The sequence below is a fragment of the Oryctolagus cuniculus genome, chromosome 19, assembly GCF_051225735.1.
Source record: "Oryctolagus cuniculus isolate XC-2025 breed Fujian yellow rabbit chromosome 19, ASM5122573v1, whole genome shotgun sequence".
Lineage (NCBI taxonomy): Eukaryota > Metazoa > Chordata > Mammalia > Lagomorpha > Leporidae > Oryctolagus > Oryctolagus cuniculus.
Genome location: NC_142885.1, coordinates 59,158,615 through 59,183,841, shown reverse-complemented (window position 1 = coordinate 59,183,841; position 25,227 = coordinate 59,158,615). Strand labels below are relative to the sequence as shown.

The window sequence follows — 25,227 nt, the reverse complement described above, 5'->3', positions numbered from 1 at the left end:
ATCTTAAAATGATTGTATTTATCTGAAAGGCAGAATGACGGAAACACCTGCTGGTTCACTCCCCCAAATGGCTTCAACAGCCGAGGCTGGGTGAGATGGAAGCCAGCAGTGCAATCTGCATCTCCCATGTGTGAGGCAGGGCACTCGGGCCATCCTGGGACGCTTTCCCAGGTGCAGTAGCGGGGAGCTGGACTGGAAGTGGAGCAGCCGGGGCCTGGACGTGGGATGCTGCATTGCAGGCAGCAGCGTAACCTATGCCACAAAGCCACCCCCGACTCCGCTTCGCTTTAATCAAGTTCACGGATGCCCTGACTGTTCCTCAAACACGTCTAGCACGTTCCCAGCTCTACGGGCCTTGGCACATGCTTTTTCCCTCTGCCTGGAATGGACTGCATTCATGTCTGTTCTCACACAACACCTGGAGGTTGCCCTGAACACAGTCCTCATCTAGAATAATAGCCTCTGTTCTCCAGCCCTGGGGTTTGCTTTCCTTTGTTTCATGGTATTTATTTGCAGTAGGTAATTGTTCAGCAAGGAGGAGATGGTCCTGCCCCATTGATGTTGAACTTGGCCATTGAGATAGATGTGGGAGTGACGTGTGCCAGTTCCCAGCCAAGGCCTTAAAATGCATCCTGTGTGTTTTTACTCCCCCTCCTCCTGAGAGCTGCTTGCTGTGAGAAGAGCGTGCCCTTGGTAGCCTGCTGATCTCAGAAGAAAACTAAACAGAGGCCAGTGCTGTGGAGCCCAGCAGGGAGCAGGTGGTGTCGGACTGGTCTGCAGCCATCAGAGAAACATAAATGGACATTGTAAGCCACTCAGTTTGGGAGTGGTTTTCTTTTGTTTTTAAAGACATGTTTGAGGGACCAGCAGACCTGCACAGCCTGCACAGTAGGTTAAGCCTCTGCCTGCAATGGTAGCATCCCATGTGGGTGCCGTTCGTGTCTCAGCTGCTGCTCTTCTGATCCAGCTCTCTGCTATGGCCTGGGAGGGCAGCAGAGGATGGCCCAGGTTCGTGGACCCCTGCACCCATGTGGGAGACCTGGAAGAAGCTCCCGGCTTTGATTGGCCCAGCTCTGGCTGTTGTGGCCATCTGGGGAGTGAGGCAGTGGGTGGAAGACCTCTGTTTCTCCCTTTTTCTGTATATAACTGTCTCTCAAATAAGTACATCTTTTAAACATTTAAAAGGACTACAGAGAGCAAGCGAGAGACAGTGACCTGGTTCACTCCCCAGGTGGCCACAACAACTGGGGTTGGGCCAGGCTGATGCCAGGAGCTTCTTCCAGGTCTCCCACATGAGTGGCAGGGGCCCAAGCACCTGGGCCATCTTCCCCTGCTTTCCCAGGCACATTAGCAGGGAGCTGGATCTGAAGTGGAGCAGCCAGGACTCGAACCAGTACCTATATGGGATGCTGGCATTGCAGGTGGTGGCCTTAAGTGACTACTATATTTGTACATAGACTACTATAAGTGCCTTGGGTGTAGGGACTTCATCTTGTTCTTGAAAGTGTGCCAGGTAGTCCAGAATGATGCCTGCCACGTAGTAGGCACTCTAAAACCAGTGAGTGGATATCGGTGCACATTTCGTCTGTTTGCAGTGCCTGCTTGCTTAGCTGCACTGCCTTCAGATTAGCCCCCTTAACTGCAAAGTGTTGTTTTTTTTTTTAAACTGCTTGCACGGGGATTGTCGGCTGCATACACTCTACCAGGAAAACATGCCTTGCACCAGGCTGCTTGCCGTGGTCTGTGTGCCCAGTGCCATCTCTCTCCGCCTGGCCACACCAGACAGCCTTCCGTTCTTGGGCTGCTTTCAGGGACACTGGGTCGCCTGGTTCGGTGGCCCTCCCCAGGGGGAGCAAAGCCAGAGAGATGGCGGCTGAGCACTTACAAAGGGAGGAAGCCGTGCACCCCCACCCCCCACCCCCGCCTGCACAGCTGTGCCAGGACCAGCCCCTCTAGGCAGGGAGGAAGAGGAAGTGTGGGAAAACTGCATAGCCGAACGACAATATGGGGAAGTCGCAGACCCGGGAGGAAGCAGAGGGCAAAGGGGAGCTGAACCTAGCATATTAATCGTTGAGGCTTTCAAAGAGGAAATTAAACTGAGATCAGTCATGCCGCCTTGGGGCTCGCTGGGGCTGGGAGCATTCTGGGTGACGACCTCGGAACGTCCCACTCATCCGTGCGTTCCCCTGGAGATGTCAACAGGGAGAGCAGCCTCCCAATGCTAGATGCAAGATGGCTCTGCAGTGTCAGCCCGTGTCTGCTACCTAGAGTGGCCCAGTGGTTCAGCGACCACTTGGGATGCCCACATCGCATATCCCAGTGCCTCTTTGCAATCCAGGTTCCTGCCTGGGAGCCAGCAGACGACGGCTCGGGTGCTTGGTTCCTGCCGCCCGTGTGGGAGACCCAGATTAAGGCTGGTGGCCCCTGGCTTCAACGTGGCCTAGCCCTGGGTGTTTGGGAGGCTTTAGGGGGTGAGGCAGTGGATGATAAGCACACAGTATGATAAATACAACTGTACATCGATTACAAAGGAAAGTCGCCGGGAAGACGCACACGTGTTCACGGTAGCGCCACCTAAGCAGCAGTATTGGGGCAGGCAAGGAGCACAGGCCTCTTCCTGTACTCGAAGCCACTTCCAGACGGCGTAGTTTTTGCCCACAATAGGGACTTTTCACGCACAGATAGCCAATTTTCCCATAGGAAACTGACATGTGGCTCCTGGCACAGTCTCCAGAGTGTCCGAACGAGGTTGCAAGGTAACATCTGGTTTCGCATGGTTCTTGCCAAGCGCTCAGGCCTCCTGCCTGCTCCCCAGAGCTGCCCCGGAGTGGTATCCGTGGTGACCGGCCCCTGCCTGCCACGGTCTCCCGGTGCCATCCGTGGTTTACCTTCTGCAGGCACCATGGACTTAGCCGCTGTGTGGAGGAGGAGTGTGCCCGGTTCTGCTGCCATCACTGTGGTCTCGGAGAGGAGCGAGGTTCTCTGCTCCCCCTCTTTTCTCCCATCCTGGTTAGCCTTCTCGTGCACCAAGCAGTCTTCCAACAACACACAGAAGGCGATGAGGGGAGCCTGCCTCCGAGTATGGCCCTTCAAACCTTTCTCGCTCAAGTAGGAAGTAGAGCTTCTGGGACTTTGTAAATGGAGGAGGTGCTGATCCTGGCCACCTGCTGTCCGTGGCCGTAGCAAGATGGGGCTAGGAGAGCAGAAGATTGTGTAGCACACAGTTTTGGAGGCTCAATATCCAGGTTTGTGTGTCGCGGGTATGGGCCTGGTTATCTTAGTCATTATTGTGGGTTCTTGACCCTACAGGTAAGAATCTGAAATGGAGGCACGAGAGACAGCATGAGTGAGAATGGGATTTAAGAGTGAACTTGGACTCGCGTGTGAGCATGGGCTGCCCCACGTGGAGGGACACCTGTCATGCGTGGGCTGGGGAGTTGACCGTGAGAGAAGGGAAACCAGAGCATGGCCCCCAAGCATGGTCAAGGGCAAAAAGAGGGTCTCTCTCTCCTGTTACCAGCTCCCTTATGAGGAGGGGGGAGGTGCCTTAATAAACGGGGTGGGATCTTAGCATGCGTGGAGCTTCCTGGGATTTTTCATGGCACTTCCATGGGGTCCTTGTGGCATTTCCTCTTTCTGGGTCCCTGATGAGACCAGGATGTTGGATTGATAGGAGAGGAATCAAGTTAGAACTCGGGGCTGGCAAATTCTAGCTCGTCTACCCCTTCCCCCTACTCTCTGCCTGGCTTCCCATTATCAGCTCATTTGTTGGCCTCTGGCAAGGGCCCCGTTGGCCGCCTTACATCACAGTGCTGGCATCATGGTGGGAGCGCCTGGGAGACAGGCAGCAGGAGGACGGGGAGGAACTGGGTCATTTTGAGACCACCCCCCAATGACCTGATTCCTTGCAGTAAGCCCCAGCTCTTAAAGGACCCACCTCCCGCTGACATTGCCACACGGGGGACCAACATATGAACCCTGGGGAGGTGCCTTTGAACTGTATCCGAACTTCAGCATGGGTTTATCTATCACGCTCACTTTCCTGCCACTCATTTCTGCATCGAGAGCTTACAGAACTTTCAAGTATTGCCACATTTTAATCCTCATGATAACCCAGGCAGCTGTTAGTGTCCTTGATTTAGAGAGAGAACCTGAGACCTGGAGTTGAGTGGTTGGTCTGGGATCCTCCAGCTGGCAGTAGCCACGTCAGTTCTGGTACCACGGTGGGTTGCAGCCTGGTTGCATCTTAGAGTCTTTTAAGAAACGACTCCTCTTCTGCTCTGACTTCGGCCAAGTGAACAAGAATCTCTGGAATGAGGCCCTGGGTGTCAGATGAAAATATCTGTGGATGACTTGGCTGCATAGCGAGGTCTGAGACCACTGCAGTCTCTCGTAGAACTCACACGTGTGTTTAGTCCCCAGCAGGGTCAGGGTTCGCGCCTCCTGTTTCTTCTCTCACTGGGGCTCGGCCGTGGAATCCTCAGCAAACAGGAGGAAGTGGTTCCTCCTGCACCCAAACAGGGGAACCTCAAACGCGTCAGGCCTGGCGAGAGAAGCCCAGCTCTCAGGCCATGTGCTATACCGCCCCAGTCACGTGACGTTCTGCAACCGGTGAAACCACAGGAGCAGGAAACCAATCCCTGACCTCCAGGGAGCTGGTGGTGGGAGTGAGGGGTGGGGACTGACTACACCAGGGCATTGAGGAACTTTGGTGGGGGCTGAGACAAATATTCCATATATTGACCATGGGGGTGAGCCAGCTGTATACAGTTGTCAGAATTCAAATTCTTCTATTTAAGGAATACCTTAACACACCTGATTTGAAATATATGTACACAAGATGAGACCCCTATACCCTTACTAGAAGGGCTAAAGTGAAAAAGACTGACCAAGCCAAGTGTTGATGGGGGCGTGGAGCAACCGGAACCCCCGTACATTGCCGGTAGGAATGTCAGGGTTGTTAAGAGGCGGGGGGCTCGGAGGACCGACAGAGCTGAGCCTGGATTCTGGCTGGACCTCTTGCACGTGTAACACTGGGGTTCCTGGCCTTGGTTTGCTCACTGACACACAGGATAACCATGGTACATGCTTGCCACCTTCACAGAGCAGGTGTAAGGCAGACAGGAGAAAACGCCTAGAGCAGCGCTTGCACATGGTAAAGGACCACAGACTCAGGTGTTGCTATTCTCGATACTTCCTACCATCCTTCTTATGACTCATGCCTCTGGGCTTATCAACACAGGGCTCTGTCTCTGTAGCACTCTGCTTGTTCTTGGCAAGCCTTGCAACACAGGTTTGTCAAACAAGGGAACAGAAGAAGTCGCGTGCCGGTGGCGGGCACGAGGCATCCCCGTGAGTGGAGCGCAGGACGGCTGGCGGCAGCTGTCCGGGGAGCATCCCGTCCCAAAGGCGAGTGCTCTGCTGTCTGGATCCTCAGCATAGAACCGAGTTTTCGCATGGTTAGAAGGTTCAGGAATTTTACTCTACTCATGCAGTGGGATTTGTGGAGGTGGCCTACCTCCTCGTGCCCTTGTAAACATTTCCCACGTGTGACAAAATGCTCAAAACCAACCTCAAGCATGTGAATTTTAAAAATTTGAGGGCCTGGAGAGGAGATCTGAGTTTTCTGGTTGAGAACATGCGTAGAAGTGAAAAGTAATTAAAATTGTACTCATGAGTCAGCAAATACCAAGAGGATGCCACAGGGAAGATAAAATGTGTGTGGAATTCCCACAGAGGAACCTGGACAGACACGGTTCACGGAGTCACAAAGCGTACCGCCAGCCCCTCGGAGGCTATGATGGCTGGGTACCACCAAGAGGTGGAACTGGGGGCAATGTGAAGCAGCGCCCCATTTTTAGCATTCCTTTTGCACAATACCATGTCTGACTTTGGCAGTTTGTCCACCTGCCAGTGATACCAGCGATCGGAAAAATCAAAGGCCAATGTGGTGGCCTAGTGGGTTAAACTACTGCTTTCGGTCCTGGTACTGCCTATCTGAGTGCCACTTCAAGTCCTGGCTGCTCCACTTCTGATCCAGCTCCCTGCCAATGTGCCTGGGAAGCCAACAGATGATGCCCCAAGTGCTGGGGCTCCTGCCACTCTTGTGGGAGACCTGGATGGAGTTCCTGGCTCCTGCCTTCAGTCTGGCCCAGTCCTGGCTGTTACAGCCATTTGGGGAGTGAACCAGCAGAGGATCTCCCTCTCTGTTTATTTCACTTTCTCTTCCACGTGCTCTCTTGCCCCCCCTCTTCTCTCTTCTCCCCTCCTTTCTCTCTCACTCCCTCCCACCCCGCCCTCCCACTGGCCATGGAGAAGCTGTCCTCTTCCATGTACGGGGCCTCTGGCCACAATTCCTGCTTTCTGCAAACATGGGAGGAACTACAAAACCTGTTCTCTCTCCTGCCAGACGAGCAAGTGCGTCCAGGGTCGCTGGGGTTTTATCTGGCTTCGGCATCGGCTGTCGCCTGTCTGCCTGGGTCTGCCAGATCTCCTCCCAGTAGAAGGGAGTCGCTTTCCAGGAGGAGCGAATTGGTCGGAGCACACGTGAACCGCCACCAGCTTGTATCCCAGGCCTTTGCCTCGCTGGGGGCTGACCCCGTGACCGCACGTGTGCCATCCCTGCTTGTCCTTGTCGGTCAGTGAGGTTGAGACTCCCAGGAGGGGGTCTTTAGGCAGAGTGAGCCTGCCTAACTGGAGCTGGAACCAGGGTTTCGGCAGCAGCACTTCCTGTCCACGTGGCTATGCCATGGTGAGGGCGTCCGAGAGCCAGGCAGCGCCTTGTGGTTTCGGGATGCACTGTGTGAGCGAGTGCTGGGCTGCAGTGGAGCGGGTCTTCTGAATATTACTTTTTCAGTAGCTTTTGCATATTTAGGTAAATGCATGGAGTTCTAAAAAGGCTCAGGAAAAATAGTCTAATGGTGGCAAATCTTAAGGGAAAAATATCACTGCCATACTTAGCTTCTAAGCTGTTCCTTAATGTTTTTAGTCCTTTATAAAAAAATATGTATTTGAAAAATAGTTTGACAGGCAGACTGAAGCAAACAGTAACAACATCACGCCCTCCTAACACTGAACAGTCACAATATTTTACATACCTCTTGCTGGTCTGTTTTTTATACCCAGTTCTCACTTTTAAAATTTATTAAGATTTATTGCTTAGGCCCCTGCACCCATGTGGGAGACAGGAAAGAAGCTCCTGGCTTCGGATCGGCCCAGCTCTGGCCATTGCAGCCATTTGGGGAGTGAACCAACAGACGGAAGACCTCTCTCTCTCTCTCTGGAACTCTGCCTCTCAAGTAGATAGATTTAAAAAAAAATTACTCACTTGAAAGGCAGAATTGGAGGGAGGGAGGGAGAGAAAGAGAATCTTTTATCCCCTGTCTCATTGCCCACATGGCTCCAGGCTGAAGGCAGGAGCCTGAAACTCCATCTGCGTCTCCCACCTGGATGCGGGGACCCTAAAATACTTGGCCTATCCGCTGCTGCTTTCCCAGGTGCATTAGCAGGGAGCTGGATCGGAAGTGGAGCAGCTGGGGCTTGAACTGGCTCTTGTAGGGGCATGATGGGTAGTGGCTTCACCTGCTGTACCATGACATTGGCCCCAAACTCTTTTAACCTATGTGGATATAAGATTTTATTATGTGTACTATAGGCAATTTTCATCTTGTCATCCTGTCCAGTGTTTGATGTTTCATTTTTGGAGAAACACTGAAGACATGAAGGCCCAATTATTATTGAATATTGGTTGTATGTCTAACCACTAAAAGATGTTACATGATTTCAGAACGACACTCGGCTTCTACACTGTGTCACGGACATGCGCTCCGCTGCCTCCTCCCCACTCCAGCCACCGCCAGGCTATGTTCCCCTATCGGCTAGCAGCTGCCGAGACTGGTGGTACAGGAGAGAGGTATGCACATCGGCCCCTCGGCCACCATTTCCCAGGCTTCTCAAAGCCTCCTGTCCCTTCAGAGTTGTGCAGTCTGTAACCCACACGACTGACCATGCCAGCCCTCCCTTTTCCTGCCCTCCAGCGCCATGTCCTCACGCCCCACCCACCTCAGGCAGCCTTCGCGCTCCCTCTCTGCTCTATCCCACCCAAGCCTGCTCCTGGGGCACACTCAGTATACTTTGGGGGAGCAGCGGAAGGGCCTGGGCTTGGCCTCCAGCTTCCCCAGACTCCCAGAGCAGGGGCTCGCTCTGAGTCATCAGTTAACCTCGGAGAGAAACCCAGACACACGTGCAGACTCACGGGAGGGAGACCTAGAACATGCAACCGCCTGTGCCTGGCTCCGTGTGTTTGCAGGAAGATGCCCGCGTATACACTTACATACAACGCACGCATACGTATACCGTAGCATCATCAAACTTGTGAGGCAAACCTTAGTTGACTGACAAAGCTAGTCCCAGCATATCATTAAGGGCAGAAAATGCGCACTGGGAAAATTTCCTGCATAAAAAAAAAGTGAATGCCATCTTTGAAGAAACTTAAATGCATGACGTATTTTCTGCACGATCAATATATATTACTCGCCCAATGAAACAACCTAGGTATGTTTTGAAAAAAGCTCTTTCAAAAAGATGGATTTATTTAATTGAAAGGCAGAGTGCCAGAGAGAAATCTTCCATCTGCCAGTTGACTCCCTAAATGGCATCGACAGCCAGAGCTGGGCCAGTCTGAAGCCGGAAGCCAGAAACTGCATTTGAGTCTCGCGCGTGGGTGGCAGGGGCCCAGGTACTTGGGCCATCATCTGCTGCTGTCCCAGGCGCATTGGCAGGGAGCTGGATCAGAAGTGGAGCAGCTGGAACTGAAGCCGGCATTTGGATATGGAATGCCTGTGTCACACACAAGCAGAGGTTTAACCCGCTGTGCCACAACACCAGCCCCAGGGCACAGTCATTTACTGGGACAAACTGAGAAGGCCACACTGTGCAAGTACACCCAAAATTTGCATGTGTGTGACAGTTTCCTCCTGCATACAAGGAACCAGGAGGCTGGCTGTCTTTGTACTGAGAATTTATCATTGGGGCTCGAGGTTGTAAGTGAAATCTTAGGATCCACTGGGGTTACTGAGAACCAAGTCAGCGGGGCCCAGCCCTCCACTCTGCTGTTTAAGCCAGCGGGATGTGACGACATTTGAGTGTCCCAGTTGCCAGGGTGAGACCTGTCACCCTGGAAACCCAGCACTGGGCTTAAACCGAGCCGTTTGTCCTCGGGGGTCATGCACCCCCGGTGTAAATGAGTCAGACGCCAAAGTGCAGATATTCAGTGTTCACTGTCGAGCAGAGACCAGAATCTCCGTTCTCTGGTTATCTCGCAAGGTTATGAAGGGGCTGTGGCAGCCACCTCCAACTGTGTTCATCAAATCGTGGGTGATGATGGGTGGCCTCTGCGACTCGGTTGTCACAGTGCCTAGAAGTGGGCAGTCACTGGCTGGAGCAAGGGGATGGTGACTGTACGCTGGTGTCGCTCCCCCTCTTCGTGGAGGAACGACACAGGACCCTGCGCTGTTCTTTCGTCTGCTCGGCCCTCCCCGGGTTTGCTGCTGGTTCTTCCCGGGTTGGCTACTATCCCTTCCACCTCCGTGGAAGGGCAGTTCCCCCTGGCCGCATTCCCCACTTCCGCAGGGGAGCGGCACACCGCTGGCCGGTTCTCTCGGGGGCTGCACGGGTTCCCTTTAGATGTTCCCCATAGATGTTCCCGGTGCATGCCGTCTCTCTCCTCCTTTATAGTCCTCCTCCGCCAATCCCAACTCGGCTGAGTACGCTGCTCTCCAATCAGGAGCAAGTCCTACAGTTAATTGGTTGAACTGGAGGCAGCTGTGCGGAAGCTGTTTACTTCTCTCCCAGCGCCATATTGTGGGAGAGCAGATGCATAGAATAAGTCCTAATTCGAGCAACTTAGTCTAGTCCGGATTGCTCCCCACAGATCCCCCTTTCTTTTTATTTTTTAGCGTTGATACGCGCCTGTCTTCGGTGTCCCGCGGAACACACTCTGCTCTACTTGCTAGAGTTGCCACAGGCTCTTACAAGTCCTATCAATCAGGAAAACCGAATCCGGGTCCTCTCTTCGCCATTGTGAGGAGGTTTTTAGGCGCTGATGCATGCCTGTGTTCGGTGCCCTGCAGCGCATGCTCTGCTCTGCCCGCAGGGGCTTACAAAACCTATCAGGCAAACCGAATCCAAGCCTTCTCATTGCCTTATTGTGGGGGAGACTTATTAGTGTTGGTTCGTGCCTATCTTCGGTGACCTGCAGCTCATACTCTGGTCGAGCTTTGCTGGCGCTTACCGCCTTAAATCAGGCAGACCGAATCCAAGCCTTCTAATTGGCATGTTGAGGGGAGGCCTTATTTTTCTCTATTTCTCTATCTCCGGGCATTCCTACCTCTCCCATTTCACTTCTATCTTCCAGCATTCCCATTTCTCTTTTACTTCACTTCCAAACTTCTGTTTCTCTTATCCCTGCGGCTTTCCGGCACCTCGCCCCGCCGGCGGGTTCCCGGCTCTGCGCCGCTTCAGCCCGCGCGCCTCTCTGCGCGGCTTCCCGGCTTTGCGCAGTCCGCGGTCTCCACGCTTAACCCTTTCGCGTCTGAACCACGGCCTACGCCAGCGTTCCCTATCTATTCACGCCCCGTGCTCTCTCTGCACGCGGCGGCTTCCGCGAGTAACACAGCGTAGCTCACGTGTCCGCCACTAGGATTCAATCTAAGTTCCCCGGGCTAGCCTGGCGAATTCAACCCAGCGTACGTCTCCGCCCCACGGTTTGGCTTCCCGTCCTTTGCTCCCCGGGCTAATCAGACGGATCCCAATCTGGCTTGCGTCTCAGCTTCTGGTTTTAACTTTTCGCCCCCTATTCCCGGGCTAACTTGAGAATCCCAAAGTGGCTTTCGTTTCCGCCTTGGCCTGCCCCCCGCGGCTTCAATTTCCCTAACATTTTTCTCTACCCGGTATGTTTCCCCAAGCTTTCTTCCAACAATATTCCTCCCTCATTTCTCCTGGCCTCTCCCCACAGTCCGCATCCGAGTCTGTTTGTTCTAGCTTTCACTTTCGCTTTCGACCTTAGAGATTTCTCCCAGCTTCCCCCCGTAGTCCGTATACGAGTCTATGCCTAGGCTTTCAATAGCTTCTTCCGGCTCCTTTTTCGTCCGGCTTTTCCCTAGGCTGTTTGCTAGTCTCTCTCTCCGATATTTTCCCAGTTCTTCCCGTTTCTTCCCTCCTAGGTTTCCTATCCGTCCTAAGTTTCCTATCCGAGTCAGGTTTCCTATCCGAGTCACGGCACCATTATGTCGCTCCCCCTCTTCGTGGAGGAACGACACAGGACCCTGCGCTGTTCTTTCGTCTGCTCGGCCCTCCCCGGGTTTGCTGCTGGTTCTTCCCGGGTTGGCTACTATCCCTTCCACCTCCGTGGAAGGGCAGTTCCCCCTGGCCGCATTCCCCACTTCCGCAGGGGAGCGGCACACCGCTGGCCGGTTCTCTCGGGGGCTGCACGGGTTCCCTTTAGATGTTCCCCATAGATGTTCCCGGTGCATGCCGTCTCTCTCCTCCTTTATAGTCCTCCTCCGCCAATCCCAACTCGGCTGAGTACGCTGCTCTCCAATCAGGAGCAAGTCCTACAGTTAATTGGTTGAACTGGAGGCAGCTGTGCGGAAGCTGTTTACTTCTCTCCCAGCGCCATATTGTGGGAGAGCAGATGCATAGAATAAGTCCTAATTCGAGCAACTTAGTCTAGTCCGGATTGCTCCCCACACGCTGGGGTAGGCATCGGGGCTGAGGCGGCATGGAATAAAATCAATGAGGAGAAGGCGTGTGGCGCATAAAGCAGGCAAGATATTCGGTGGCTTCATCTGGTCTCTGCCTCCTAAATCATTAAGGAGAGACTCCAATCACAGCCTGGAGGAAGCTCAGTTTTCGAACATCGGGAGAGAGCAGGGTTTCTCAGTAGTTTCTGGTTGCCTCTGGCAGGTCGCCCACGGGGCAGAGCACAGGTGACTCATCACCGATGACACAGAGGAAGGCGAGGTTTCGCAGGACCAGATTGAATTCCTAACATTCACATGGATTTACACAAAAACCCAACCTGCTTTGTGTGTTGGAACAATCTCAGTTTTCCACTGCTGGTCTAGGGTTTTGAGACGGGGGTAGGGGGAACGTGTCTGCTTGTATAGCAGCCCTTGGTGTCCAGTGGTGAAGCATTGGCATTGGCCACGCTCCCTGGGAGTCGCAGCTGTGCAGGACAGGTCGCTACAGACAGCTCTCGCGTTCCGTGACGTTGCTGCTGGCATGGTCCATTGAAACGTGGTTATTCCGAGATGCCTGGCTGGTGCTGTGAAGATGGCAGGCTTCTGAGCTTGGAGACTTCGTGGCAAGCGTTTCATTCAGCCCTGGAAAGGAAGGAAGCTCTGACATGCGCTGTGCCGCAGCTGGACCTTGATCACCCAAGGACTGTGGGGATGGGGGTTGTGGTTCCTGGGAGCCAGCCTGGAGGGAGGGGAGTGGCCAATCACTGATCCAGTGATGAGTGATGAAGAACTTCTGGGTGGTGGTGACAGTCGCCTGATATCCGAGTGCACTGAGTGCCACTGCACCAGACATTTAAAAATTGCTAAGAGGACGCATTTTATTTTATGTGCGTTGTGCTTCACAAACACTTGAGTCCTTTATGGGAGGATTTGTTGTTTCGTCCATGGTATTTGAGAAAACACAAAGGTTAATGTTGACCAAGTTAACCTTAGCTAGTATAGAAAAATTCTCCCGGGGAACGGGTGTTCAACCGAGCAGTTAAAATGCCACGAGCCTGGGTTTGGTTCCTGGCTCCGGCTTCCTCCCGAGGCACACCCTGGTAGGGAGCAATGATGGTTCCTGCCACCCACGTGAGACACCTGGATTGTGTTCCTGGATCCCAGCTTTGCCCCAGCCCAGCCTCAGCTGTTGTAGGCATCTGGGGAGTGAATCGGTGGAAGGGAGGTTCTCCCCCAATCCTATATATATAAATAAGATATAGCTGCCAACCACTGACTCCCCAGATACCTGCAGCTGCCAGGGCTGGGCCAGGCCAAAGCCAGGGGCCAGGAAATCCATCCGGGTTTTCCCACGTAGGTGGCAGGGACCTAGGTACTGGAGCCATCACCTGCTGTCTCCCAGGGGGCCGGGATCGGGGCTCTGACTCCAGTATGGGATGCAGGCGCCACAGCGACATCTTCAGCACTGTGCAAACCTCCCCACCCGGGGAGACTTGGGCGTCCACTTCTAGAGTTGCTGGAGGTCCCGTTTGCCATTTGCAGGATGTTCAGTCCTTGCTGCAAGGATCGAAATTCGAGCTTGTATCAGAAGAATGCGTGACCACAAGGAACGCGAAGGTACGGCTGCTTTTTTCCTAGTTACTTCAATTTCTGTGTCGCTCAGGAAGCGTACAATTCTCCTTCTAAAGTTTGCAGTTGGGTGGGTTTTCTTATCGTCACAAAGCGGCTCAGCCAACACCACTACCTACTTCCAGGGCATCTTCATCCATGCAGACAGAAGCTCTGTACCCGTCGGCAGTCACTACCCGCCCTCCCTTCCTCCAGCGGCTGGCAATGGCCAATCTCGTTTCTGTAGATAGAGTGTCCTGTTCTGAACATTTCGTTTACACATCACACAGCATGCAGCCTGTTGTCTCTGGGTTCTTCCATGAAGCATAAAGTCTACGGGGTCCATCCATGTTGTAGCATGTAACACAACCCACCCCTTCTCACGGCTAAATAATCCATGTGCGGATGAGCACATTTCATTTACCTGTTCACGGGCTGATGGGCATTCAGACTGTTTCTTTTTAACCACTGTGAGGGCTGCTCCTAGGAGCGTTCATATCTAAGTGTGCAGACAGGTATCTTTATTATGTCAAATATTAAAATATCGCTGGCTCATCATACAGAGACTCTGTGCTTTAACTCTTTGGGGAACTGCCCAACTGCTTTCCCGATTGGCTGCACCGTTTTGGCCTTTTGCATTCCCATTCGTGTGTGAAGGTTTCCGGTACTCCACGTTCTCCCCAACACATTACACTTGTAAGTACCTTTCTGATGATTGCCGTGCTGATGAGTACAGATTAGCATCTTGGCATAATTTTGGTGGGCATTACACGGTGACCAGTGGTGCTGGGCATCTCTTCTTGGACTTCATGGCCAGAGTGCACAGTCTTCAGAGAAATGTCTGTGCAAACCTCTGCCAATCTTGAGACTGCGTTAGTTGTATGTTTATTGTTGGATTGTGGGAGTTCTTCATGTGTTACAGATATTGGATCTCTGTCTGATAGATGATCTGCAAATTCCGGTGCCCACGTGGGATGCCGGCACTGCAGGCAGCGGCTTTACCCGCTACACCACAGTGCTGGCCCCCTCTGGATTCGTTTTCAATCGTGGTGTTCTTGGAAGCACAGAAGCTTTTAATGTTGATGCAGTCCAATTTATTTTTTCTCTTCTGCTTATGCTTTTTGTTATATAAGCCTGTATAATCCAAGCATGAAGGTGTGTGTGTGTGTGTGTGTGTGTGTGTGTGAAGATTTGTAGTTTTATCGCTTTCATTTGGGTCTTTAGTTTTGAATCAATTTTTGTACATGGTGTGGAGTAGGGGGAAGTGTGGCTGACTTTATTTTTGGGCGTGTGGGTATCCAGTTGTCCCGGAACTGGTGATTGAAAAGGCTAATTTTCCCTGCATTGAATGGTCCTGGCATCCTTCAGACAGTTGGTTGATCACGAATATGAGGGTTTATTTCTGGACTCTGATTTTATTCCATTGATCTCCATGCTAGTACCACTCCCTATCAATCCCTCTCCCTTTGTTCTTTCTCAAGATAAGTTTGACTGTTGTGGGTCCCTTGCATCTTCGCATAAACTTTAGAATCGGCTTGCCAATGCATACCAAAAAAAAAAAAAAATAAAAGAAGCTGAGGTTTCGTTAGCGATTAAACTGAACCTGTGGATCATAGGGAGAGTACTGCCATCTTTACAAAGTCAAGTCTTCCAGTCGCTGACCATGGAATGCATTTCCGCTCACTTAGATCTTCTTTATTTCTGTGATATTTTCTAGGTCACAGTGTACAAGTCTTGCATCTGTGTTGCTAAATGTATCCCTAAATATTTTGTTCTTTTTGGTACCACTGTAGATGGAACGGCTTTCTTAATTTTCATATTGTTCATTGCTAAGTATATAGAAATATAACTTTTTTAAGATTTATTTATTTATTTGAAAGTCAGAGTTGCACAGAGGAGAGGCCGACAGAGAGAGAGAGAGAGAGGTCTTCCATCCACTGGTTCACTCCCCATTTGGCCACAACAGCCGGAGCTGTGCCGATCTGAAACCAGGAGCCATGAGCTTCTTCCAGATCTCCCACGCGGGTGCAGGGGCCCAAGGACTTGGGCCATCCTCTACTGCTTTCCCAGGCCATAGCAGAGAGCTGGATCAGAAGAGGAGCAGCCAGGACACAAACCAGCACCCATATGGGATGTCGGCACTTCAGTCCAGGGCATTAACCTGTTGCACCACAGCGTCGGCCCCATATATAATTGGTTTTTGTATATTGATTGTGTGTATCCAGTAACCTTGCTGATTTTTTTAGTGAATTCCTTAGTATTTTCCACATTTACAATCATGTCATCTATGACATGGGTAGTTTAATTTCTTCCTTGATGACTTAAATAGCTTTTATTTTTCTGGCCTGATTTCTCTGGTATCAACTCCCAGTACTACGTTAGACTGAAGTGGCGAGAGAGGATGTGTTCCCTTGTTTTAGTCTTGGGAGGAAAGCGCCCAGTCTTTGGCCATCAAGTAGGATGTCAGTGGTGGGGTCTTCACAGATGTCCTTTCCCAGGCCGTGGGTGTCCCCTTCTCTTTGCAGTTTGTTGAGTGCTTTTATAGGGAAAGCATGTTGGCTTTTGGCAAATGTGTTTTCAATGTCCATTGAGATGATCGCACAGTTTAAATTTTGATGAAACAAAATCATACTATGTTCTCTTTGTTTAAAAAATGCATTTAGTATATATTTAAGGTTTGACTTTTCTCCAGTTCTTGCTCAGCAATGCCCAAGGTACTCACTCACTCCCGTCAGACTGCTGTGTTTCCTTTCAGTTACATGCGAAGGTTGTATATAAAATAGATTTTAATTAACTATTTTTTTAGATTATTATTTGAGCGGCAGAGTTACAGAAAAAGGGAAAGACAGAGAGAAAGGTCTTCCATCCACCAGTTCACTTCCTAAATGGCCACAGTGGCCGGAGCTGGGCAGGTCCAAAGCCAGGAGCCAGGAACTTCCTCTGGGTCTCCTACGTGGGTGCAGGGGCCCAAGGACTTGGGCCATCTTCTAATTTCCCAGGCCACAGCAGAGAGCTGGACCAGAAGCGGAGCAGCCGTGCCTTGAACCAGCACCCATATGGGATGCCGGCACTGCAGGCGACGGCTTTTACCCACTACATCACAGTGCCTGCCCCATTAGGTTTTAATTTAATGGTACACAACATACATGCTCTTTCCTCTCCCTGGAGGCCCTTTGGTCCCAGCTGACACACAAGCCACCCCCTTCCCTTTCCTTTAAGGCTGAGTCCACGTCCTTTTTTCCTGTGAGGTCATCCAAGGTCATTCCCGAGGCGGGCACCTTCTCCTCTTAGTGATGACCTAGGATCTCTCCCTGCCCCTAGGTCCCTTAGGTGTGCTTTGAGCATGGGAGGTGTTCAGGGGCTCTGAACAGCTGAACTTGCACACGGTAGACACTGACCCCTCCCACCCCGCCGAAACATCTGTGAAGCTCAAGGAGCACTTGCAGCCATTGTGAGATGATGGTGCGAGAGCCACAGTTACATTGTGAGCCGGCCGCTCTGACACCTGTGTGCTTGGCAGTGTTTATCGGTGTGATGAGCTGCATTCGGCCGGCTCGCAGATGGCTTTTCAGGCCATTCCCACGGCACTGCGAATAAGCCTCACAGCACTCTGCCTGGGGCGGTGGGGGCGTGGGGCAGAGGGTCTTGCCACATAGGAGAATCAGGACAGTGCCTCGCTTTATACGACAGAGCTTCAAAACGTTTGTGGAAAGATGGAGTTAAAGGGAATGCACACGTTCCATGAACTTGCTAAACGTACCCCACGTCTCCACAATCTTCTTTTTTTTTTTTTTTTTTTTTGACAGGCAGAGTGGACAGTGAGAGAGAGAGACAGAGAGAAAGGTCTTCCTTTGCCGTTGGTTCACCCTCCAATGGCCGCCGCGGCTGGCACGCTGCGGCCGGCGCACCGCGCTGATCCGATGGCAGGAGCCAGGAGCCAGGTGCTTTTCCTGGTCTCCCATGGGGTGCAGGGCCCAAGCACCTGGGCCATCCTCCACTGCACTCCCGGGCCACAGCAGAGGGCTGGCCTGGAAGAGGGGCAACCGGGACAGAATCCGGTGCCCCGACCGGGACTAGAACCCGGTGTGCCGGCGCCGCTAGGCGGAGGATTAGCCTAGTGAGCCGCGGCGCCGGCCTCCACAATCTTCTTAAACATGTTCGTTTCGTCTATGTAAAAGGCAGACCAGCAGACATCCCCTATCTGCTGGTTTAGTCCCCAAATGGCTGCAACAGCCAGGGCTGCCCCAGGTCTAAGCCAGGAGCTTAGAACTCCATGCCGGTCTCCCATGCGGGAGGCAGCGGGCCCAAGTAACTGAGCCATCATCTGCTGTGTCCCAGGACTGGATTGGAAGAGGAGTAGCTGGGACTTGAGCCAGCGCTCTGATACGGGATGTGGCCATTTCAAGTGGTGGCTTCGCCCACTCTGCCACAGCACCTGCTCCTCCATTGAACTTTTCGAAGCCACCTCACTCTGTTACGTACTGGACTACAGGGTATGATTTGAGTTGAAGAAAGGGCTTTGCTGCTTTAAAAAAAAAAACCTGAAAATCACTGTTTTCTTGCTCTTTGCTCATCGTTTCACAAAAATGGAACAGCAAATAGAAACAAACAAACAAACAAAAAAAACCACTGACTCGAGTGTAACAGGCATGAGTCTGACCAGGATAAGACACTGATAGACAAGGTGGAATTCAAGAAGCAGGGGAGACCAGGACGCTTCTCCCCTGGATTGGACGTCTCTGGGTTCAAGCTGTCCTCCTGGTGTTCAGTTGTGTAGGAGAAGGACCACAGTTAAGAAATACGGGAAACCTACATTGCCAAAGATGATGTCTAAATTTGGGGCCAAGAGGGGGATTTTGTAACTGTTTAAAAACATCTTGGGCACAGACGATCGCTTTACGAGCATGCCTATTTAACCATTGCACCTGCCTTCAGCTGTGTTTATTTATTTATTTGCAAGGCAGAGTTACACACACACACAGAGGGGGGGAGAGAGAGAGAGAGAGAGAGAGGCTGACTTCCATCTGCTGGTTCACTCCCCAATTGTCCACAACACCCAGAGCTACGCCAATCCAAAGCCAGGAGCTTCTTCCAGGTCTCCCACATGGGCACAGGGGCCCAAGGACTTGGGCCATCCTCTACTGCTTTTCCAGGCCATAGCAGAGAGCTGGATTGGAAGTGGAGCAGCTGGGACTCAAACTGGTGCCCTTATGGGATGCTGGCACTGCAGGTAGCGGCCTTACCCACTATGCCACGGTGCCAGCTTTTCAGGAATGTGCATGGAAGCAGCAGACCTTGGACACGAAGCTCCCGTGACCAGGGCAAGTCCCACAAATGGGTACACAACAAATAGTCACTGGCTGACCGATCCTAGCTCATTAGGTTGAGGCCAACTCTGGGAAGGACAGCCATTGGCTGGTGTGTTCATCTCAGCCTCTTTCCCCTGCATCAGCTCAGAGGAATGCAGGGATAGCGATCTCTGTTTCCCACATCAATCCACTGCCATCAGTGGCAGTGTTGGCCACCGCTGCTGTCAAATCTCAACTCGTCCTTGGCTACCGCTCACCTCTCAGACCTGGGGGAGCCATGCTGCCTCCCAACAGGAGCTCCGTGCTTATGTGGATGCTTGCTAACGTTGACACTCTGCTGGCCGGACCATCGGCACGGGTGTGTACCCTTTTTGGCATGAGAAACATACACCATTCTCAGATGTATTGAGTAAGAATTTTTTAACAAGATTTACTTCATTAATTTGAAAGGCAGAGTTACAGAGAGGCAGAGTTTCAGAGAGGCGGAGGGAGGGAAGGAGGGAGGGTTGTCTTCCATTCATTGGTTCACTCCCCAGAATGGCTGCAATGGCCAGAGGTGGGCCAATCTGAAGCCAGGAGCAAGTGCTTCTTCTCTGCCTCCCACATGGGTGCAGGGGCCCAAAGACTTGGGCCATCTTCCACTACTTTCCCAGGCCATAACAGAGAGCTGGATCGTAAGAGGAGCAGCTGGGACCTGAACCGGTGCCCATATTGGGTGCTGGCACAAGAATTTTTTCTTTTTCTTTTTCTTTTTTTGTCTTTATTTATTTATTTATTTATTTTTGACAAGCAGAGTTAGAAAGAAAGGTCTTCCTTCTGTTGGTTCACCCCCCAAGTGGCCGCTACAGCTGGCGCGCTGCACCGATCTGAAGCCAGGAGCCAGGTGCTTCCTCCTGGTCTCCCATGCGGGTGCAGGGCCCAAGCACTTGGGCCATCCTCCACTGCCTTCCCGGCCACAGCAGAGAGCTGGACTGGAAGAGGAGAAACTGGGACAGAATCCGGTGCCCCAACCGGGACTAGAACCCGGAGTACCGGCACCGCAGGTAGAGGATTAGCCTAGTGAGCTGTGGCACTGGCCAAGAATTTTTTCAAGTACATCCTTCCTGAAGGGCCACATGACCATACCCATCAGGAGCTTGAAAAAGGAACTTGACTTTTGACTTAGAAATACCGTTCCCAGGGAGTGGTGTTGTGACATGAAGGTAAAGCTACCACCTCAACACCAGCATTCCATATGGGTGCCACTTTGTGTCCCAGCTGCTCCATTTCCAATCCAACTCCCCGCCACTGGCGTGGGGAAAACAGAGGAAGGAGGCCCAACTGCTTGGGACCCTTGCATCCATCTGGGAGACCCAGATGAAGCTGCTGGCTTCAGCCTAGCTCAACCCTGGCCATTGTGGCCACTTGGGGAGTGAACCAGCAGGTGGAAGATTTCTCTCCTTGTTTCTCCCTCTCTGTCTGCAACTCTGACATTCAAATAAGTGTTTCTCTTCAAAAAATGAACAAACCACTCCTGGGGCCAGTGCTGTGGTGCAGCGAATTAAAGCCCCAGCCTGCAGCGCCCGCATCCCATATGGGCACCTGTTTGAGTCCCAGTTGCTTCACTTCTGATCCAGCTCCCTGCTAATGCACCTGGGAAACCAGCAGAGGCTGGCCCAAGTCCTTGGGCCCCTGTGCCCATGTGGGAGACCCGGAAGAAGAAGCTCCTGGCTTCAGATTGGCCCAGCTCTGGCCATTGTGGGCATTTGGGGAGTGAACCAACAGATGGAAGAACTCTGTCTCTACCTCTCTAACTCTTTCAAACAAATAAACTAAATCTTTAGGAAAAAAACACTCCTAGATTTCCTTCTACATAATGGACAAAGATGACCACACAAAGATGTGCATTTTTATTTTTTGCAACAGTGAAAGAAAGGACATAGCTTCAAAGTCCCCAGGAGGAAAATGGTTGAAAAAGACAAGTTAGAAAAGAAAAAGTTCTTCTCTCTAGGTTGAATACAAAAATAGAAATATATATTCTATTTATATTATAAAAATATAAATTAAATTATATAATATATAATCTATAATATATAATAATATATATTTAATATATATACACTAAGATTTTTAAAGTCTAGGATGCTTTATACCAAAATGTTACAGAACAATTATCTTTTGGCTTAAAAGGATTTTTTCCTGCTTTGTCTGAATTACCTGAAGTTTTTCTGACAATGCTTTTGTCTATAAAGATAACGTATTCCCCTCGGTACTCATAGAATATGGTTTTAGGCAACACAGGCTGGTCAAGCCAACTTTGAAAGGTCGGAGGGAACTCGCACTGATAAAATGTCCAAGTCACTCTTGGAGACCTGCGCCGCAGAGCGTCCTACCACGGAGGTAGGGATGTGGGCTGGAGCATCTTGTTGCAAGTGTGTCTAATGCTTCATCCCCGGGCCTCCCTACCCCAGCAGAGCCCAGGCCGCGGCTGCACGCAATGCTTACCAGATAGGCTCTCCAGAAAGCCTGAATGCAAATCGCCGCTTCTTCCTCCGTCAGCAGCAGGGAGAGCATGATTGGAGGCCGCGGGCTGAAAAGGAACGAAACAGTCACATGCTCCATGCGTCCGCCTTGGAGTGACCTTGACAACAAAACACTCTCTGGTGAAGTGCCCCATCCAAGCCCTTTCTCAGAACGTAACAGTGTCACCGTTCATAGAAAATGCACGCTCAACTTGGCATTTTGTATCTCTCAATCTGGGATGGGGGCATGTATTCCTTTATTTGAAAGGCAAAGTTACCTAGAGAAGGAGATGACATCCATTGGCTCACTCTCCAAACGCCCCGCAATGGTCGGGGCTGGGTCAGGCCGAAGCTGGGAGCCAGGAGCTCCCCAGAAGCCTCCCACGTGGGAGCACGCTCACTGGACACTTGTGGGCTGAGCAGCTGCCTCCCTGAGGGGCGCAAGTAAGGAGCTACTGCCACTGGGTTAGAGTGGAAGAAAGAGGGGCGCACGGGGGTGGACAGCATGTCCTACGGAGATCACCTACTGCCTGGGAAACATGGGGAGTGGCCCAGAGAGAGGAGGCCGGCTCCGGAGTCCGGCAGCTGAAGCAGCCCTTGGCCCAGAAGCAAAAGCCACAGCCGCGGACAGCGCCCCCTCCATGGGGCTCTCCGGAGATACGGGAACTTCTGCAGGGGACTGCTGAGCAGAGCCGAGCTGGCACCCGTTCCACGGGGGAGACCCGACCGCGCCTCTGGGTCCAGCTGCCGCTTTGCAGCCCTAAGTACGTTTTTCACTGCAGATGTCCTGCAACCCACTGCTGGCTTCAGGAGGGCAGGAGGAAAAGAAGGAAAAATCTCCGGACAGGGACACAAGGGGTGGGGCCGGCCCAACAAAGGCCTCTCACAGCCCGGGAAACCGTGAGCCGCTCTCTGCATCACAATGACATCTCCGGAAAGCAAACTGGGAGAGGGAAAAGGAGAGGGAGAGGGAGAGTCCGTCCTCATGGGCCTCTAGAGCTGTAACAGGAGGCCACCTGGAGTGATGGATATCCCCATTCTGGCTAAATGGGCACCGTCCAGCTCCCAATCCGGGACTGGGTAGGAGAGAGCCCCTGGAAATCGAGCCAAACGCGGAGGATGGAGTCTCCGGAGAGGAGTGACAGGTGCCTTTGGGTCAGATGAAAACTAAAGAGGTGACAGCTTGTCACCAGGCAGCTGGGGGAGGAGAAGAGATGAATGTGTCAGTCACCGGAGAAGGCAGCTGAGGCTCCTCCCGGACCTGCCCGGGACCCCACCCCCCACCTCCGTCCGACGCGTTCGCGTGTTCAGGCATTCAGGCTTGCTGCCTTGTTTCTGAGAACTGTTTTCTGCTTTTTTTAAAAGCATTTATTTTTTTATTTGCAAGGCAGAGTTAGAGAAAGGAGTAGTGGAGAGAGACAGACAGACAGATGGCCTCAACAGCCAGAGTTGGGCTGGGCTGAAGCCAGGAGCTTCTTCTAGGTCTCCCACATGGGTGCAGGGCTCCAAGCACTTGGGCCGTCCTCCACTGCTTTCTCAGGCATGTTAGCAGGGAGCTGGATTGGAAGTGGAGCAGCCAGGACTCGAACCTGTGCCTGTATAGGATGCCAGTGCTTCAGGCAGCAGCTTAACCTGCTACGCCACAGCGCTGGCCTTGGGGACTGTTTTCTTAGTGCTGCTCTTTTTTCATGCACTTCATTTCCCAAGTGCAAATGAAGTATATTTGACTCCTCTGGGTCTCCACCCATGGGTACAGGGGCCTAAGCACTTGGGTCAGCCTCGGCTGCTTTCCCAGGCCATAGCGGGGAACTGGATCAGAAGTGGAACAGCTGGGACTCGAACCAGCGCCCATATGGGATGCCAACACTGCAGGCAGCTGCCTTACCCACTATACCACAGCTCTGGCCCAATACCTAATTTCTTAAAAATACAAGTTCATTTTGGTGCAGAAAGTTTTGAAATACATGCCTGCAAGGAAGTCTTCAATACCTTCGTGGAAAATGTTATGGAAGAAATGACACATGGAAGTAGACGCAAGGGGTTGTGATGACGCAAGGAAGGGGTCCCGAGCCGGGGAACCCAGGCCACCCCCAGAAGCCAGAGGACGAGGTCTCCCCAGAGCTCCCAGGGAGGCCAACACTTTGCTTTTAGCTCAGGAAAGCTGACTTTGGAACTCTAGCGTCCAGAGCTATAAGAGAACACGGGAACGTTATTCTACGCCACCCAGTTGGTGGGAAATGTGTCCTCACAGCCCTGGGCAGCCGAGACCTCACCAAGCATGCGGCAGAGCTGCAGCTGGAGCCCAGCTGGGGCTGCCTCGCCCAGGCTCGCGCCTCCCCAGCAGGAAGACGGAGAGGAAGCAGCACTGTACAGCCTGCAGAAAGGCCCCCCTCCCCCCCGGTGCCCCCTCAGCCTCTCAGGATGCTTGCGTCCCTGTGTGTCCCGAGTTCGGGAAGCAGCCTTCCTTCCTGCACACACGCGAAGCGCAGAGGCCATTTACCGTGCGGGCAGGGGGAGGCTCCCGGCCGCTGAGGTCCCCCACCCCACCCCCCACCCGGGAGTCTGTTCTTCCACGAGACAAAGTCGCTTCCAAGGCTTTTTGACTCTCAAAAGGGCGTGATGGCGTTGCAATGCGACCTTGAGCGCAGGATGCCCGCTGTCTCCTGGGTCACTTTGAAGGCAGGAGCGCGCTCGGTCCCTCGGCACATAGAGGCCACCGCATGGCCAGCGCTTGTCCTCACACGGCACCGGGATGCCTTTGTTTTCGCCTCACTTTTCAGTCATAAGATACCTTTCGCCAATGTGAAAGCATCGTGGGTTTTTTTTTTTTTTTTCCTCCCTTTTGCTCAGAGAACTGCTGAAAAGACACGTCAGCCTGCTTTAGCTTTCTCTTTTCTAAGATCTTTGTTTCGTGGAAGGTCTCCGTTTTAATGATATCTTTTATGAGGCTTCTCCCTGGGGGACAGGAGGCCGGCAGGGCTGTGGTGCACTTTTTGTTTTTTATTTTTGCAAAGGGATCTGACCGACTTTCTGTCAGTCCTCTTGGGCAATTCTTTTGGACACAAATAGGAGACTAAACTTTTCCTGTTCTTAATATGCCAGCAGATAATGACCTGGCCTCTGATGGGCAGGTTGGGTTAGGACCCTACACTTTTTTTTTTTTTTTGACAGGCAGAGTGGATAGTGAGAGAGAGAGACAGAGAGAAAGGTTGTCCTTTTGCCGTTGGTTCACCCTCCAATGGCCTCCGCGGCCGGCGCACCACGCTGATCCGATGGCAGGAGCCAGGAGCCAGGTACTTATCCTGGTCTCCCATGGGGTGCAGGGCCCAAGCACTTGGGCCATCCTCCACTGCACTCCCTGGCCACAGCAGAGAACTGGCCTGGAAGAGGGGCAACCAGGACAGAATCCGCTGCCCCGACTGGGACTAGAACCCGGTGTGCCGGCGCCGTAAGGCAGAGGATTAGCCTAGTGAGCTGCAGCGCTGGCCAGGACCCTACACTTCTAAAGAGAATGGTGATTAGGAATAAGGTCAATAGGATGTCTAGTATAACGCACCAGTGTGGACGATGGGGGAATACGGCATCCCTAACAAATGGTGGTTAGAGCCCGTGTGTCATTGCTCCCCGTCTTGCAGGGAAACTGTGCATCCCTTCCCCTGGCCATACACCTTGTGGTTCCTCCCTTTGGGAAGTGTCCCGTTCCTCTGGTGTTGAACTTGGCCATTTGACCTGCATTGGCCAATGTATAAGAGGGTGAGGGTTAGACCTGCAGTGCTACAAGGCTCTGAGACTTGGTGGGGGGGTGGGGGGGTTAGTGCTTGTTACTACAGCAGAACTTAGGGAGAGATGACTGACAGAGTACTGGGGGGTAGGCGGGGCCATAGCAGGACATTTCACTTGCAAGTGTCAGGAACTCAACCTGCCTTAAACAAAAGGGCTCACTTTATTTGCAAAGCGGGGGAGAGTTGAATTTCCATACGGCCAGATGATGAGGCTCAAAGGAACATCACAGGGGCAGGCATGTTGTGCAGTGGGTAAGATGCCCCTGGGAACGGCCCCATCCCGCGG

At 52.4% G+C, this 25,227-nt stretch overlaps 1 protein-coding gene across 1 annotated transcript in view; it reads right to left on the bottom strand.

Annotated features, from left to right (window-relative positions):
* Positions 1-25,227, bottom strand: part of IQCK (IQ motif containing K) — a 79,272-nt gene that overhangs the window by 32,392 nt on the left and 21,653 nt on the right. Inside the window, exon 4 of the mRNA XM_089321649.1 lies at positions 21,143-21,227. Within this exon, the coding sequence (XP_089177775.1) occupies positions 21,143-21,227 (85 nt within the window). The remainder of the gene's footprint in view (positions 1-21,142; positions 21,228-25,227) is intronic.